Raw genomic sequence first — 16,361 nt, 5'->3', positions numbered from 1 at the left:
GGTTCTCCCTGTACTGCAGGCGCTGGTGTGAGCGGACAGTGGAAGTGACGGAGGAGGAGGTAGTCACCCCACGGAAAGAACAGGCAGTGCCCTGCTCCAGAGTGTACCAATATAACCTGGAGGGGTGGCAGCTGGACCAGGAACAGATGAGACAGGTGTACGGGGGTGATTCTGGCATTGGCAGTTATTATGCTGAGCATGCGGCCTCTGCTATGTGTTACATCTATAAGTAAGTATCCTAGCCTCCATACTGGCATTTCTCTCTCCTCAGTGATTTCTGTATCCCAATATCTTCATACCCCTTCCACAGACCAAAGAGCACCAGACCTGCAGTGTGGAACCGGACGGTGCGAGCGTGCTGTGATGGATGGACAGGAGCTCATTGTACAGAAGGTGAGTGAGAGGATGACCCCTCTGCACCATCACTGCAGCTCACACACTCCGTGCACTTCACAAAGAGAACCCGTCACATCTTAGGATGCCACCAGACCAGTAAAATGCCACTCCAGTGTAGAAAATACTGCCTGGAGCTAAAGAGCAACTTGACCAAAAAATAGTAGTAGGGGGAAAAACTCAAGACATTGTAAAGTGAAAATTTCAAAAATGGAAGATGAATCCATAAATGATTTATACTCGTCACTGCATAATTCATGGCTTGTTTGTTTCATCCATTGTGAGTCTGCAGGTCAGCACCTTTACTGCTGACAGGGCAGGCATTACAAAATAATCAGACAGCACCAACTGCCCTTATCTATAAACACACCCATAAGTTGGTTTTCTAGATACATTATATATATATTCATATACTGTACACACACACATACACACACACTCATGCATACATGTAATTAGGGCACAGGGTAAAGCTGAAAATGGCTCACCCTGCTTCTGTAGAAGCCCCGACAGCGTTAATTTACTATTCTCCCTCCAGACCGCTATTGACACTGGAGAAAGACATCATTCAGCTTCCAGCTATCGCTGGCCACTGATTTACCCTGTTTTTACTGTAGTTTGGGCTCTGTCTTTTGACGTGGCCTAAATTACTGACCGAGCGCCGGTATAGCCATTATTCACATCACGGTTTATGGCGGCGCCGCTCCTGCCTGATTTGCATATAAACACAGAGGGATATACCACTTGCTTGGCAGTTGACAACAGCTGTTATTTCCCACAATGCAACGGACAGTAAATTGTCAGGGCCATGGCCCATTTCACCCCAATATGAGCCGCACAGATGTCCCTGATTAACTAATTACAGTAAGAAAAGGTAAATGTTTCTCATGGTAAAGTGGGTATCAGCTTCTAAAGTTCAATCCTGGGTTAAAGAGAACCTGAGGTGGGGATATAGGGGGGGGAGGGGGCAGATGGGATTTCCTGTTTAAAACGCCGGCCAGGGGCGTTTCTACAGGGTTTCCCCTGGCCACGCCTCCTGCCGCTCCCCCACCTCCCTGCACTGTGTGAGAGACAGTCTCTCAGTGCAGCGTCGTGACCCAGGGGTCACGCAAGTGAAAGTGGGCAATTGCGACTCACAGGAGCAGCAGGGAGCTGCGTCTTTTGCTAACTGATTCGCTCAGCCCTGCGGATCAGGTAGCCTACTTTTTTTTTTTTTTTTTGATCCCACCTCGGGCTCTCTTTAAACAGGGAGAAAGAGGCACCCAAATGTAATAAACTGTATTAAACCAATAAAATAAATAAATAAATGAGATGTGACTTATATCCAAGATGACACAAAGAACAATGTGAAATCTGGAACTTTCAATTTTGCACTATAGCATTGTGTTTCGTGAGTACACAGGCTTACTTCCTCAGGCCAGAAATCAGTGCCACCTCCTGCCAACTAAAAAGAGGGTTTTTATTGCAGTCTGTGTCCCTATTGGAGAGTATTCCCCTTATGTATTGGACTGATGACACTCATCTCTAGGATGGTATTCCCAAGCAGTAGGAACTATAATAAAATCCTCTTAGCTAAGGGTCCTATCCTAAATGACTATACTTGATGAGAGTTCCCTGTGGTGATTGCCAGAGATGCATCTGCCAGTGATGTCTGTGTGTGTGTGACAGGTGCTGGATTCCTGGGCCGATGCTACTCCACCTGGAATTGTCAGGATATTCTCAGTCCCCTCAATGACACACTGATAAGCATGGAAGAATGCTGCGCTCATCCTGCCAGCCACAGCTGGAAGAATATCACCTCCAACTTCTGCTTCAGCTGCTCCTATGTGCCACCTACAGGTGAGTAACTGCACTGCACCCCTCAGTCTCTGACCACACTGCACTCTGGGGAGTGGCTGATATCTGACCACACTGCACTCCGGAGAGTGGCTGATATAGAGTGGCGGATATCTGACCGCACTGCACTCCAGAGAGTTGCTGATATCTGACCGCACTGCACTCCAGAGAGTGGCTGATATCTGTACACACTGCACTGTGCAGAGTGGCTGATATCTGATCACACTGCACTGCACTCTGGAGAGTGGCTGATATCTGACCACACTGCACTCTGGAGAGTGGCTGATATCTGACCGCACTGCACTCCAGAGAGTGGCTGATATCTGTACACACTGCACTGTGCAGAGTGGCTGATATCTGTCCACACTGCACTCTGGAGAGTGGCTGATATCTGACCACACTGCACTCTGGAGAGTGGCTTATATCTGACCACACTGCACTCTGTAGAGTGGCTGATATCTGACCACACTGCACTCTGTAGAGTGGCTGATATCTGACCACACTGCACTCTGGAGAGTGGCTGATATCTGACCACACTGCACTGTGGAGAATGGCTGATATCTGACCACACTGCACTCTGGAGAGTGGCTGATATCTGACCACACTGCACTCTGTAGAGTGGCTGATATCTGACCACACTGCACTGTGGAGAGTGGCTGATATCTGACCACACTGCACTCTGGAGAGTGGCTGATATCTGACCACACTGCACTCCAGAGAGTTGCTGATATCTGACCGCACTGCACTCCAGAGAGTGGCTGATATCTGTACACACTGCACTGTGCAGAGTGGCTGATATCTGACCACACTGCACTCTGGAGAGTGGCTTATATCTGACCACACTGCACTCTGTAGAGTGGCTGATATCTGACCACACTGCACTCTGTAGAGTGGCTGATATCTGACCACACTGCACTCTGGAGAGTGGCTGATATCTGACCACACTGCACTCTGGAGAGTGGCTGATGTCTGACCACACTGCACTCCAGAGAGTGGCTGATATCTGACCACACTGCACTCTGGGGAGTGGCTGATATCTGACCACACTTTCCTCTGGAGAGTGGCTGATATCTGACCACACTGCACTCTGGAGAGTGGCTGATATCTGACCACACTGCACTCTGGAGAGTGGCTGATATCTGACCACACTGCACTCTGGAGAGTGGCCGATATCTGACCACACTGCACGCCAGAGAGTGGCTGATATCTGACCACACTGCACTCCAGAGAGTTGCTGATATCTGACCACACTGCACTCCAGAGAGTGGCTGATATCTGACTACACTGCACTCCAGAGAGTGGCTGATATCTGACCACACTGCACTCCAGAGAGTCGCTGATATCTAAGCACACCGCACTCCGGAGAGTTGCTGATATCTGACCACACTGCACTCTGGAGAGTGGCTGATATCTGACCACACTGCACTCCAGAGAGTGTCTGACACCTGACCACACTGCACTCCAGAGAGTGGCTGATATCTGACCACACTGCACTCCAGAGAGTGGCTGATATCTGACCACACTGCATTCTAGAGCACTAAGTTGACAGTTGCTATATTATTGTTGCCTGACAATTTGCTGTGTGTTTAACGTTATCAGATGTGATGTCACCGTTCCTGAGGAAGCCATATCTCTCCACCGCCCTCCTTGGGGTTCCTCTGCAGAAACAGAGGCTCTTTGCCACCTGTGTGACCTGGGGTGGCTTCCACTATCGCTCATTTGATGGGAGACACTTTAATTTCCATGGGAACTGTGCCTATAACCTGGCCTCCTCCACCGACGGCAACTGGGCAATTTTCATCTCCAGTGAAGCCTGCACCAGACCCGGCCTCTGCCCAAAGGTAACCTGGACCAAACCATCATTCCACCAGCTTCATATCTCATTGCTAGGTTCACTTATGTACATATGACTATATTTTATTATTATAATCTGAAATAATCTGAACTTTTGTATAACGCTTTTCTCCAGTCGGACTCAAAGCGATCAAGAGCTGCAGCCACTAAGGGGCCACCCTGCAGTGTTAGGAAGACTTGCCCAAGGACTTCTTACTGAATAGCTACTGCCCCTAGCCAGGATTCAAACCCTGGTCTCTCATGTGAAAGGCAGAGCCCTTAACCAGTACACTATCCAGTGTTGTTGTGGATAAATGAGTAAATGTCACCACTTACAATTGGAAGATATACAGGAAACAACTTGCAGCTATGAAAATATGAAAAAAGCATATTATCAGTACAGATGCACTTCCCCTACACAAAATTTATATAAACCCTTGGGCCTAAAATGGACCCCAGAGACGATTTTGTGGGTTTAAATGAGCAAATGCTTTGCAATTGGATAAAACAAAGTTATTTTTATTAACACAACGTAAAGAATTCCAAACATGGTAGAAAGCAAAGACCTTAAATTAAAACCACATGAATGTGTTGTTGTGTATGAGTATTCCATAAAGCACATTATGCTAAGACTAGATCAGTGGTCCTCAATGTGGCCCCCTGAGGCTTTTTCACCGGCCCCCCACTCACAAAATGTATTACTTATAGATGCGGTCACTGCATCTTTAAATATTTGTGTCTTACAGATAGAATAGCAGTGCTGGTACCATCAATCTACAGAGAAGCCAGTCATTCGCTGGCTTCCAATCCAATTCTACATCAGGTGATACTGCTGTCCAATTGGATGGCAGGTTGTCACCTGAGTATGCTTCACTGCCTGGTGAAAAGAGTTTTTTTTACTATCTGCACGTGCTGTGGGGGCATAATATCTGCTTGGATAAATGGGAACGAAAGGGCTGCGCATGTAAACAGGTAATAGTTTACACTACCTAGGTTCAATGTAATGTTTTCTACATCATATTATATTTACTCCGCCCCCCCATTATTTTGAAGTATGTTGACCCGGCCCTTGACCGAAAAAGTTTGTGGACCCCTGGACTAGATCTTTGGTGTCCCGCCTGCAGGTGTCACCCTAGGCACTAGCCTGGTTTGCCTATGCCTAAAAACTGTCCTGGTGATGGATTATGATAAAATGGCACCTTAGTAAAGGCAACATTAATGTCTACCCCTGCTTGCCACCTGGCCTATTTAATAAGGTGAGGAGGGGCTCAGAGGATATGGCACTCACCTTGCTTTAGGCACCTGCTTAGGCTGCCTCAAGGATGATCTGGGTCAGGACAGGACATATTAACACTCTGTGTTCTGTGTGTGATTTGTCTATCTTTCCTTCTGCAGACTCTCCGCATGATATTTGGATTGGACCAAGTTGTGGTGAGGGGACGCTCAGCGACAGTTAATGACATAATGGTGCCAGATGGGGACCCACATCTTCAGAATGGTGAGTGCCACCTGGTGTAGACAATGACACGCAGAGCCATTCTTCCCATATATCTATCTAATATAAAATAGTGCCAAAACAACACAATACCGGCACTCCCCTGGTGTGCCTGGCAGCTGCTGTGTTCCAATCTTACAGCTTAAAGCACACCTGAAGGTTAGGAACACACTAGGCAGAATCACGTATGCGTTTGTCATAGCACATAGTGGAAAACGCATACGCGATTCTGCCTAGTGTGTTCTTAGCCGATTTGAGAGGGATATGGAAGCTGACATATTTATATCCTGTTAAACAATGCAGATTGCCTGGCTGCCATGCTAATACTTTTATCCATACTTGTATATCAGTTGCTGTCAGTTATAACTGAAAGGACAACTGATGTGCTAGGTAATGTCCATGTTTCCCTATGGCTCAAGTGGCCGATATTTCAGTTTTAACGTAGTGCTGACCAGGAAGCTGTAATGGCCATTTTTAAAATCGAGGACAGTGAACTCCATTGATCACAGTGGACAAACAGGACATGGGAAATGAGAAATAGATTGAGGAGTAGACTACACGGGAGGTAAGTATGACCTGTGCATGTTTACTTTGACTTTTATTTTTCAGTTCAGGTTTGCTTTAATAAGCAATAATTATATTGGATCGGAGGAAAAACAGTGACGTAACATGTCTGCCTGATCAATGTTTCAATCGATTTTGAGCCAAAAACTGTCGAAAAGATCAATTGGACATGCTGTAAAATCTCGGTGGCAAGTGCGTGATGAGGTGCGCGGTTGGAACCGCATTCGATATTGCACTGACCGACGGTCCCCCGTCCAGTGTTCCTCCAAGTGTTAAGTGTCCCCTCGTGCCCGTGTGCTTTGATTAGCTTCCCTAGCATTATGATTCCATCTGATTTTAGGGTCTAAAAGCGGTAAAAAATTTTCATGTGCCCGTTCACATCTAAGAATCGCAAAACGCCGGTTGTGGGAATGATTTTCCTGCGATTACGCGGAAAAATCACTGGACACTGTGGCGGTTTTGGAGCGGTGCTATGCATGCTAATGGCGATCCGCTGGCAAACCACTGAATGTAACACGTTTGCGGTTAACGCTAACCGCAAACGCGGCCGTGAGAACACTGCCATGTGTTACATGTTGTAGCGGTTTTTTAAAAACCGTTAGCGGTTTGCCTTGAGCGGGAATCATGCGATTCCAGCTCAAGTGAGTACGGGCCCTAAAAGCATGAAAAAACCATACCACGAGAGAGTCTGCAGCAGCCCCTTTACTTACTCAGCTCCCTGGGCTCCAGTGCTGCAGTTCTCCCTGTGTCCTCCAGGTGGTGCTGTAACCCTGTAGTGAGATTGCTGGCTGTCGTCATGACGACAGTCAGCAATCTCACCAGGGGGAAGCAGAGCCTTGGAGGAGAGGAAGAAGAATGGTGGCCGATGTCTGGATCCCCTAGGAGGTGAATTGAAACGCCCGCTGCGCGCATTGCTCTGCATAGACCCTCCGGCAGCTACCCCGAGTGCAGGTCGGGGTTACCGCTCTGAGCTGCGGTTTTTCGCCCCGACTGTAGCTCAGGGTTACCGCCAAGGAGGTTAAAAAGCTCACCTGCCCACTGGTTTGATTTCTGGCCTCTTCCGCTGTCATACACACGCCTGGTGCCATGTGGTACACACGCTCACAGTAAAGCCGGATTCGGCAGTGATGGCAGATGAGGCCTGGAATCACGCCCTGGACAGGTGAGATTTTAGGGAGAGCGGACACCAGGGGAGATATTTTTATACTAGGAGGCATGGAATTGGCCGTGCTAGGCCAATTTCTGATAGATTTCATGCACAAATCGGTCAGTGCTCAGCAGTGTATGGGGGAGGGGGGGGGGGTGTAAACAAATCCCTCTCTTATAAGATTCGATCAGAGAGAGATCTGTCTCATGGTCAATCAACTAATATATGGGCACCTTTGCTGGATTATCTGCATGCTTGATTCAGGTGTGTGATTCAGACACTACTGCAGCCAAAGAGATCAGTAGGACTGCCAGGGAACTGGTATTGGTAAAGGGACTCAGAGCTGTAAAATTAAAAAGATTTTATACATACCTGGGGCTTCCTCCAGCCCCGCTCGCTCCCATGGCGCTGGCAATCCGCTGCCCGCAACTTCGGGAACCGGGTCCCGTCACTGACGTCAGTCGCGGCCAGTCTACGCAGGAGAAGTGCGCTCTTTGTGTATCTCTCCAGCAGCTGGTAGAGGGCGCACATCTCTTACGCCAGACTGGCTCCGACTGACGGCAGTGACGGGACCCGGTTCTTCTCGTCCGAGCGATCTGAGCTTATGGGGCTGGAGGAAGCCCCAGGTATGTATAAAATCTTTTTTTTCATTTTACAGCTCTGGTGCACTTTAAGGAAATAAATATGGCAGCCAGAAGTACTTTAAGCAGACAATGCCATACATTATTATAGGTATAGCATAGCACCCAACTATCCCTCTTTCGGATGGACAGTCCCTCTTTGAGAACCCATTCCCTCTTTCCTCCTCATGTGTCCCTCTTTCAGGACTGATGTACGGATCTCTGTAAACATATATTTTTTTTACTGAAAAATGTGTTTGACGCTAAACTTTATTCCCATCCTTTAAATGTATATATTTCTTAATTTACAATATTAATATGAAGGAAAATGAACAAGGATAGAAAGGACCAGTCTGGTTTGAATTATAAAACAACATATTTTTCTTAGGTATTCTTTATGGTATGCACCACTAGGGGTGTGCTGGGGGTGTGATTAGTGGTGTGCTGGATTGTGTGATTAGGGGTGTGCCAGGGGTATGATCATGGGGTATGGCATGGGTGTGGCTTAATTGTCCCTCTGTCTTGTCTCAAAAAGTTTGGAAGTATTGATATAGTACAGCTGGGTAAGCGCCAGTGCTGTCTACAAATGATTTTACATGGCTGCTTCCCATCTTGTATTGTGGCCATTTCATATAAGGATAATAGGACTATAGCATAATTTTGATTTGACTGCTCAGTATCTGACTCTTGTTTTGTCCCCCTGTCTTATAGCAATTAACATCCTGTGGCTGGGCGATTTCATCTTCATAGAGAGCGGGCTTGGCGTCCGGGTGAAGTTTGATGGAGTGAATAACGTGTATGTGACGGTGACCTCTGACCTCCAGCAAAGAACAAATGGGCTATGCGGGATCTACAATGAAGACACAGAGGGTAACGTTTTATAGGGAGCGCTCTACTCCCCAGAGGATGGAGTATTTTGTAAGAAGGTTACTGTTGTAATTAGGGACTGTCAATGAGATGCAAATCATTTCGAGTTAATGCAACATAATGAAAATTTTGTATGCAAATTTATGTAGCTTGAAAATTAACCAATCAGATTCTGCTGAGGTAAAATTTGAATGGTCCATTTTCAAACTGCATACGTTTGCATGTAAAATGTGCATAGTCCTGCATCAATTTGAAATTATTTGCATCAAATTGACCACCCCTCGTTGTAATTAAATTAGGATATTCTATATGTAGCATGATGTCCAAACTACACTGGAGAAATCTGCTATGCCATTATGCATCAGGAAGTCAGCTGTGCAGAGAAAAAATCTTTCCCCCAGGCTCACCTCTGTTTCTCACCAACTTCCTGGTAAATATACGAGTGTAAAACAGAGGACATAATGTTGCACTGATTAGCTCTGGGTGGGTGGGGGATGACTTCTGTCAGGCTTTTAAAGCTAATGTGTGTCTAAATGAAAAAAAAGAAACCAGATACTTACCCAGTGGCGGACACAGCCAGCAGTGGGCCCCTGTGCAAAATTGTAATTGTGGGCCCCCTATGACCTGCGGCGCGCGTAGCGCGCCGCGGCAAAATATGGGCGTGGCTACAACCTGCGTAGCGCGCCGCGGCAAAAATTAGTGGATAGAACCTGCGGCGCGTAGCGCCGCGGCAAAAAAATGGGCGTGGCAATGACCGGATGAGGGCGGAGCTAACTGTAACTTAAAGCGAACCCGGGGTGAGGGTTTATTTCCTTTTAAACAATACTAGTTGCCTGGCGGCCCTGCTGATCTATTTGGCTGCAGTAATAAACTGAATTACACCAGCAACAAGCATGCAGCTAATCTTCTCAGTTCTGACAATATTGTCAGAAACCCCTGACCTGCTGCATGCTTGTTCAGGGTCTATGGTTGAAAGAATAAGAGGCAGAGGACCAGCACGGCAGCCAGGCAACTGGTATTGCTTAAAAGGAGAGAAATATGGCAGCCTCAATATTATTCTCACCTCAGGTTCCCTTGAAAAGTGCAACGCAAAGACAGTGGGCCCAAGTTTTGGTGACCCTTTCCCCAGAAAATTCACATAATTGTGCAGGTTTTCTCAAGAAAATACACATATATGCCCAGAAAATACGTGCAATCATGTCGGCAGATATGCCCAGAAAATACGTGCAATCATGTCGGCAGATATGCCCAGAAAATATGTGCAATCAAGTCGGCAGATATGCCCAGAAAATACGTGCAATCAAGTCGGCAGATATGCCCAGAAAATACGTGCAAACAAGTCGGCAGATATGCCCAGAAAATACATGCAATCAAGTCGGCAGATATGCCCAGAAAATACGTGCAAACAAGTCGGCAGATATGCCCAGAAAATACGTGCAATCATGTCGGCAGATATGCCCAGAAAATACATGCAATCATGTCGGCAGATTTGCGAAGAAAATACATGCAATCATGTGGCAGACCTGCCCAGAACATACACCTGCTAATATAAATAAAACAAAAACATTTACTCACCTGCAGCAGCAGACCTCCTGTCCCAGCCTCCATCCGGCGCGCAGCTCCCATGGGTGGTTGGGTGGATAGGTAGCCTAGTGGGTGGGTGGGTGAGTGGGTGGGTGGGTGGGTTGGTAGCCTGGTTGGTGAGTGGGTGGGTGGGTTGGTAGCCTGGTGGGTGGGTAGGTAGCCTGGTGGGTAGGTAGCCTGGTGGGTGGGTAGGTAGCCTGGTGGGTGGGTGGGTAACTAGCCCGGTAGGTAGGTAGGTAGCCCGGTGGGTGGGTAGGTAGGTAGCCTGGTGGGTGCGTGGGTAGCCGGGTGGGTGGGTAGGTAGCCTGGTGGGTGGGTTGGTAACTAGCCCGGTAGGTAGCCGGGTGGGTGGTTAGGTAGGAAGCCTGGTGGGTGGGTAGCCGGGTGGGTGGGTAGGTAGGTAGCCGGGTGGGTGGTTAGGTAGGTAGCCGGGTGGGTAGGTAGGAAGCCTGGTGGGTGGGTAGGTAGCCGGGTGGGTAGGTAGGTAGCCGGGTGGGTAGGGAGGAAGCCTGGTGGGTGGGTAGGTAGCCTGGTGGGTGGGTAGGTAGGTAGCCTGGTGGGTGGGTAGGTAGCCTGGTGGGTAGGTAGGTAGCCGGGTGGGTAGGTAGGAAGCCTGGTGGGTGGGTAGGTAGCCTGGTGGGTGGGTAGGTAGGTAGCCTGGTGGGTAGGTAGCCTGGTGGGTGGGTTGGTAACTAGCCCGGTAGGTAGCCGGGTGGGTGGTTAGGTAGGTAGCCAGGTGGGTGGTTAGGTAGGTAGCCGGGTGGGTGGTTAGGTAGGTAGCCGGGTGGGTAGGTAGCCTGGTGGGTGGGTGGGTAGCCGGGTGGGTGGGTAGGTAGCCTGGTGGGTGGGTTGGTAACTAGCCCGGTAGGTAGCCGGGTGGGTGGTTAGGTAGGTAGCCGGGTGGGTGGTTAGGTAGGTAGCCGGGTGGGTGGTTAGGTAGGTAGCCAGGTAGGTAGGTAGGTAGCCAGGTGGGTAGGTAGCCGGGTGGGTAGGTAGCCGGGTGGGTGGTTAGGTAGTTGGGTGGGTGGTTAGGTAGGAAGCCTGGTGGGTGGGTAGGTAGCCGGGTGGGTAGGTAGCCGGGTGGGTGGTTAGGTAGTTGGGTGGGTGGTTAGGTAGGAAGCCTGGTGGGTGGGTAGGTAGCCGGGTGGGTAGGTAGCTGGGTGGGTGGTTAGGTAGTTGGGTGGGTGGTTAGGTAGGAAGCCTGGTGGGTGGGTAGGTAGCCGGGTGGGTAGGTAGGTAGGAAGCCTGGTGGGTGGTTAGGTAGTCGGGTGGGTAGGTAGGAAGCCTGGTGGGTGGGTAGGTAGGTAGCCGGGTGGGTAGGTGGTTAGGTAGCCGGGTGGGTAGCTATCCGGGTGGGGGGCCCGACTCCTATCCTCCCTCCCTCCCTTCCTTCCTCACCTCGGGGGGCCCCCTCCCGATATGCGCGGCGGGAGAGCGAGCGGCAAATGCAGGAAGTCTTCAGGGCTCTCCAGGCATCCGCTAGAGGCCCAGCCGCTGAGTCTCCAATATGTCTCCAACTGGAGACATATTGGAGACCAAGCGGCTGGGCCTCTAGCGGATGCCTGGAGAGCCCTTCCTGCATTTGCCGCTCGCTCGCTCTCCCGCCGCGCATATCGGGAGGGGGCCCCCCGAGGTGAGGGAGGGAGGGAGGATAGGAGTCGGGGGGCCCCCCGGGAATAAAATAATAAAAAAAAAAAAATATTAAAAAAAAAAAAATACTTAATGGGCCCCTGAAGAAAACGGAACTTCAGGGGCCCTCGTGCGGCGGCACGGCCTGCACGGCCGTATGTCCGCCCCTGTACTTACCCAAAGAGAGTGAAGGCTCTGGTTTCTAATAAGCCTTCCCTCTCCTTTCCCAGTGCCCTCGTTGCGGTGGCAGCTCCTCCGCTCAAATGCCCTGCCGCGGGGGACTCCGTAAGTCTTCGGGAGCCAAGTACTCCAGAAGACAGTAAATTGCGCGAGAGAGGACGCTTGCGCATGCGCATTATGGAGCGGCCCGTCTTCAGAAGCTCGAGTGCCCCCGAAGATTTTCAAAGCTTCCCTTCTGCGGCAAAGATAGCAGTATTTGACCAAATTGCTTGAATGCTGCTACGGGGGATCCTGCTCTGGAACAGGCACCCTCTCCTTAGGTAAGTATCTGGTTTCTTTGTTTTTTTTTTTACTTAGATTCCCGTTAGCTTTAAAGGATACCCGAAGTGACATGTGACATGATGAGATAGACATGTGTATGTACAGTGCCTAGCACACAAATAACTATGCTGTGTTCCTTTTTTTTTTCTTCCTCTGGCTGAAAGAGTTAAATATTAGGTTTGTAAGTGGCTGACTTAGTCCTGACTCAGACAGGAAGTGGCTTCAGTGTGACCCTCACTGATAAGAAATTCCAACTATAAAACACTTTCCTAGCAGAAAATGGCTTCTGAGAGCAAGAAAGAGGTAAAAAGGGGAATTTTCTTATCGGTGAGGGTCACACTGTAGTCACTTCCTGTCTGAGTCAGGACTGAGTCAGCCACTTACATACCTGATATTTAACTCTTTCAGGCAGAGAAAGAAAAAAAGGAACACAGCATAGTTATTTGTGTGCTTGGCACTGTACATACACATGTCTATCTCATCATGTCACATGTCACTTCGGGTATCCTTTAATGCTTTCTGTGTGGAGACCTAACGGGCCAGAAAGTAAGAAATATCTTCCCAACAAAGACACAAACAGCAGAGCAGGATCATCAACTGTTCAAAACATTTCCGACTCCATTCATTTAATGTAGATAAATGTAAAGTCATGCACCTTGGAGATTGAGAACGTACGTGGCCAGGGCCGCACAGGCGCAGTGGTAATCGACTGGCACAGTCGCGGAAAATGAAACTGAGTTGCTGCGTGGGACCGGAGGATCGTGCCCTGATGGCGTGGGCACAGGGTGCCTGCAGGGGGCTGGTAGAAGCCGGAGGTAAGTGAAACTTTTTTTTAGGTTAGTTTTAGGTTCACTTTAAAGAGGAACTGTAGTGAAAATAACATAATGAATAAAATTGCTTATTGTTTACAATATTCATGTATAGATTATTTAGTCAGTGTTTGCTAGGGGCGTAACTAGAAATCATTGGGCCCCCCTGCAAAAAAATTTGGATCCCCCGGGGTACACTCAGGGCTATTTTGGGGGGCAGAAGGGGTTGCAGCATGAGGGGAGAGCATTGTCCCCCACATTGGCGGGGAGGGGTGCCACTCCCCCTCCCTCACCTCAGGCTCTCCCCTCAGCACTCCCCCTCCCTCACCTCAGGCTTTCCCCTCAGCACTCCCCCTCCCTCACCTCAGGCTCTCCCCTCAGCACTCCCCCTCCCTCACCTCAGGCTCTCCCCTCAGCACTCCCCCTCCCTCACCTCAGGCTCTCCCTTAAGCACTCCCCCTCCTGCATTAAATAGGTGGCAGCAGCAGCAGCAGCATCAGGAACACAGGCATACCTCTGTGTTCCACCGCAGAGGTCCGATCTCTAAGTGCCACATTCTACTTCCTGTTTAACAGCGAGTGCAAGGGCGGCAGCCCCTATTGTCACGCCACTGGTGTTTACCCATTGTAAAATCTTTCCTCTCCCTGATTTACATTCTGAAATGTAACACTGGTGGTGACATATTTAGTTCTTAATTATTAGAAGGACAAGTTTCTAGAAAAATACCATGGCACATCAAAAAGATCTTTTGCAAAAAACAAGTACAACTTTATTGATACAAAAAGTATAAAGCGATAAATCTTCATTAAGAGTTAAGAATTGACAAGCTGGCTGGCCAAGGTATTTTTCTAGAAATGTGTCCTCCTAATAATTAATTACTGTATGATGGGTGTAGTGGATCACTCTGTTGACATATTTAGTTCTGCCAGATGATCTGTACAGAATGTTCGTTACTGAGAGTTCTATACACAGAGGGAGATACTGCTTGCTTGGCAGTTGTAAAAAGCTGTTATTTCTCACAGTGCAACGAGGCTCACAGACAGGAAACTGTCGGGACCATGGTACTGACATCACACTGTGGGAGGGGTTTCACCACAATATCAGCCATATAGACGTCCCTGATGATCTATTCAAAATAAGGTAAAGATTTCCCGTGGGAAAGGGGGCATCAGCCACTGATTGAGATGAAGTTCAATCCTTGGTTTAATGAAAAACAAAGCAGATCGAGAGCCCCAATAGTGCATTATGTGGAACCAATTAATCAATAGAGTAACTATATGAGAATATACTCACAAAGATGAGTTATCTCTGGTACAAATAATTATAATAGCATATGCATTTTAGATATGGCTATATTTGCAGTCTTATATCATAAAATAGGTGCAGACACTGGCAAAGCCAAACCATAGACAAAAAAACGGAAGTGGGAAAAAAGGGCGCAGGCCGCTAGTGGACAAAAAGGGCGCCGCCATTCACTCTCATAATAAATAACGTTTAATGGGCGCCGAGCAGGAAAAAAGGGCGCAGGACATAAATAACGTTTACAAACGGCGCCAGGAGATTTTTAATGATTTATAAGTGTGCTTGTGGTGATTTACGTTTATAAAATGCACCCGTGCAGAATAACGTTTATAAAAATACTAAACATATTTATCTTATTTAACTAATTAAAACATTATTTAAAGTTTTATCCCTTACTGTTTGTAAAACATTATTATTCACAAAATAAAGCGATCAGTACGTAACGTAAATAAAATATTTTTTGCATCCACAATTAGTAAAACATTATTATCCACATAATAAAGGGGGGTCTTAGGTTTAGGCACCACCAGGGGGGTCTTAGGTTTAGGCACCAACAGGGGGGTCTTAGGGTTAGGCACCAACAGGGGGGTCTTAGGGTTAGGCACCAACAGGGGGGTCTTAGGTTTAGGCACCAACAGGGGGGTCTTAGGTTTAGGCACCAACAGGGGGGTCTTAGGTTTAGGCACCAACAGGGGGGTCTAGGGGTTAGGGATAGGTACAGGGAGGGTTCTGTGTAAGACTAGGCTTAGGTATAGTTTTAGTAAAATTTTAGTAATAATTACTAATGTTTTACCACACTTATTACGAACGTAGTTATATTTATATCATCATTATAAAGAATATTTTCAGATTTTATTATAAGAACAAACCATAAATGAAGGTTATTCACAATAATATACAATTATAACAATTAAACATATATTATTGTTTTTTTAATAAACGTAATTATAAGTTTAACTTTTGAAACAGGGAAGATTAACGTTTTCACAATTTCCGATTTCATAAACATTATTTAATGATTTATAATTTTGTTAAACATTATTTGTAAACGAAATATAGCACACTATTTTTATAAACCCTATTAATGATTAATTATTAATTAGAGTTTACACCCCGCGCCCTTTTTGTCCGGGTGCCCTTTTTGTACATACGCCAAAAAACCACCAGCTACCAAGCCAGTATATGTCGCACACTATTAGTACAGAGAAAAGTACACTGCCATTTTTGTAATGCAAAAATATAAATTATTTATTGTATACAGTAAGAGAACAAATGTTCGAGCTAATATTATCTTATATCAGTGAGTGCCAAGCCAACCATGGAGTGCACCTACATCACCCATCCCAGCATAGATAAAAATTGAATCTGGAAGCCCATTAAGTATATGAATTATATGTGATGAGTATACTATGTGCACATTGAATGAGAATTGAGCTGGCGGCAATATATGTGTGATCATATTGGTCTACTTTTCTAGCCTCTGTGAGAGTATTACATTATGTTTACCTGGTCGTTACCCATTGGGAGGACTCAGGATACTTCACGATATTTACTGGAGGCTTTGTGGGGTACCACTATGGTCTAATATATAGGCGGGGGGGTTATCTATGCTGGGATGGGTGATGTAGGTGCACTCCATGGTTGGCTTGGCACTCACTGATATAAGATAATATTAGCTCGAACATTTGTTCTCTTACTGTATACAATAAATAATTTATATTTTTGCATTACAAAAATGGCAGTGTACTTTTCTCTGTACTAATAGTGTGCGACATATACTG

At 47.3% G+C, this 16,361-nt stretch overlaps 2 protein-coding genes across 5 annotated transcripts in view; one reads left to right on the top strand and one right to left on the bottom strand.

The window, feature by feature from the left end:
* The window catches only part of LOC137518095 (SCO-spondin-like), a 296,678-nt gene that overhangs the window by 17,570 nt on the left and 262,747 nt on the right, over positions 1-16,361 (top strand). For both annotated transcript variants that reach the window (XM_068235412.1, XM_068235411.1), the window contains exons 4-9: positions 20-229; positions 311-393; positions 2,062-2,232; positions 3,829-4,070; positions 5,458-5,560; positions 8,600-8,758. In XM_068235412.1, the coding sequence (XP_068091513.1) occupies positions 20-229; positions 311-393; positions 2,062-2,232; positions 3,829-4,070; positions 5,458-5,560; positions 8,600-8,758 (968 nt within the window). The remainder of the gene's footprint in view (positions 1-19; positions 230-310; positions 394-2,061; positions 2,233-3,828; positions 4,071-5,457; positions 5,561-8,599; positions 8,759-16,361) is intronic.
* Positions 1-16,361, bottom strand: part of LOC137518100 (uncharacterized) — a 266,833-nt gene that overhangs the window by 50,524 nt on the left and 199,948 nt on the right. The gene's annotated exons all lie outside the window — the stretch shown is intronic.

Source organism: Hyperolius riggenbachi, chromosome 5 (genome assembly GCF_040937935.1).
Source record: "Hyperolius riggenbachi isolate aHypRig1 chromosome 5, aHypRig1.pri, whole genome shotgun sequence".
Classification (NCBI taxonomy): domain Eukaryota; kingdom Metazoa; phylum Chordata; class Amphibia; order Anura; family Hyperoliidae; genus Hyperolius; species Hyperolius riggenbachi.
This window is presented reverse-complemented; position numbering and strand designations above follow the sequence as displayed.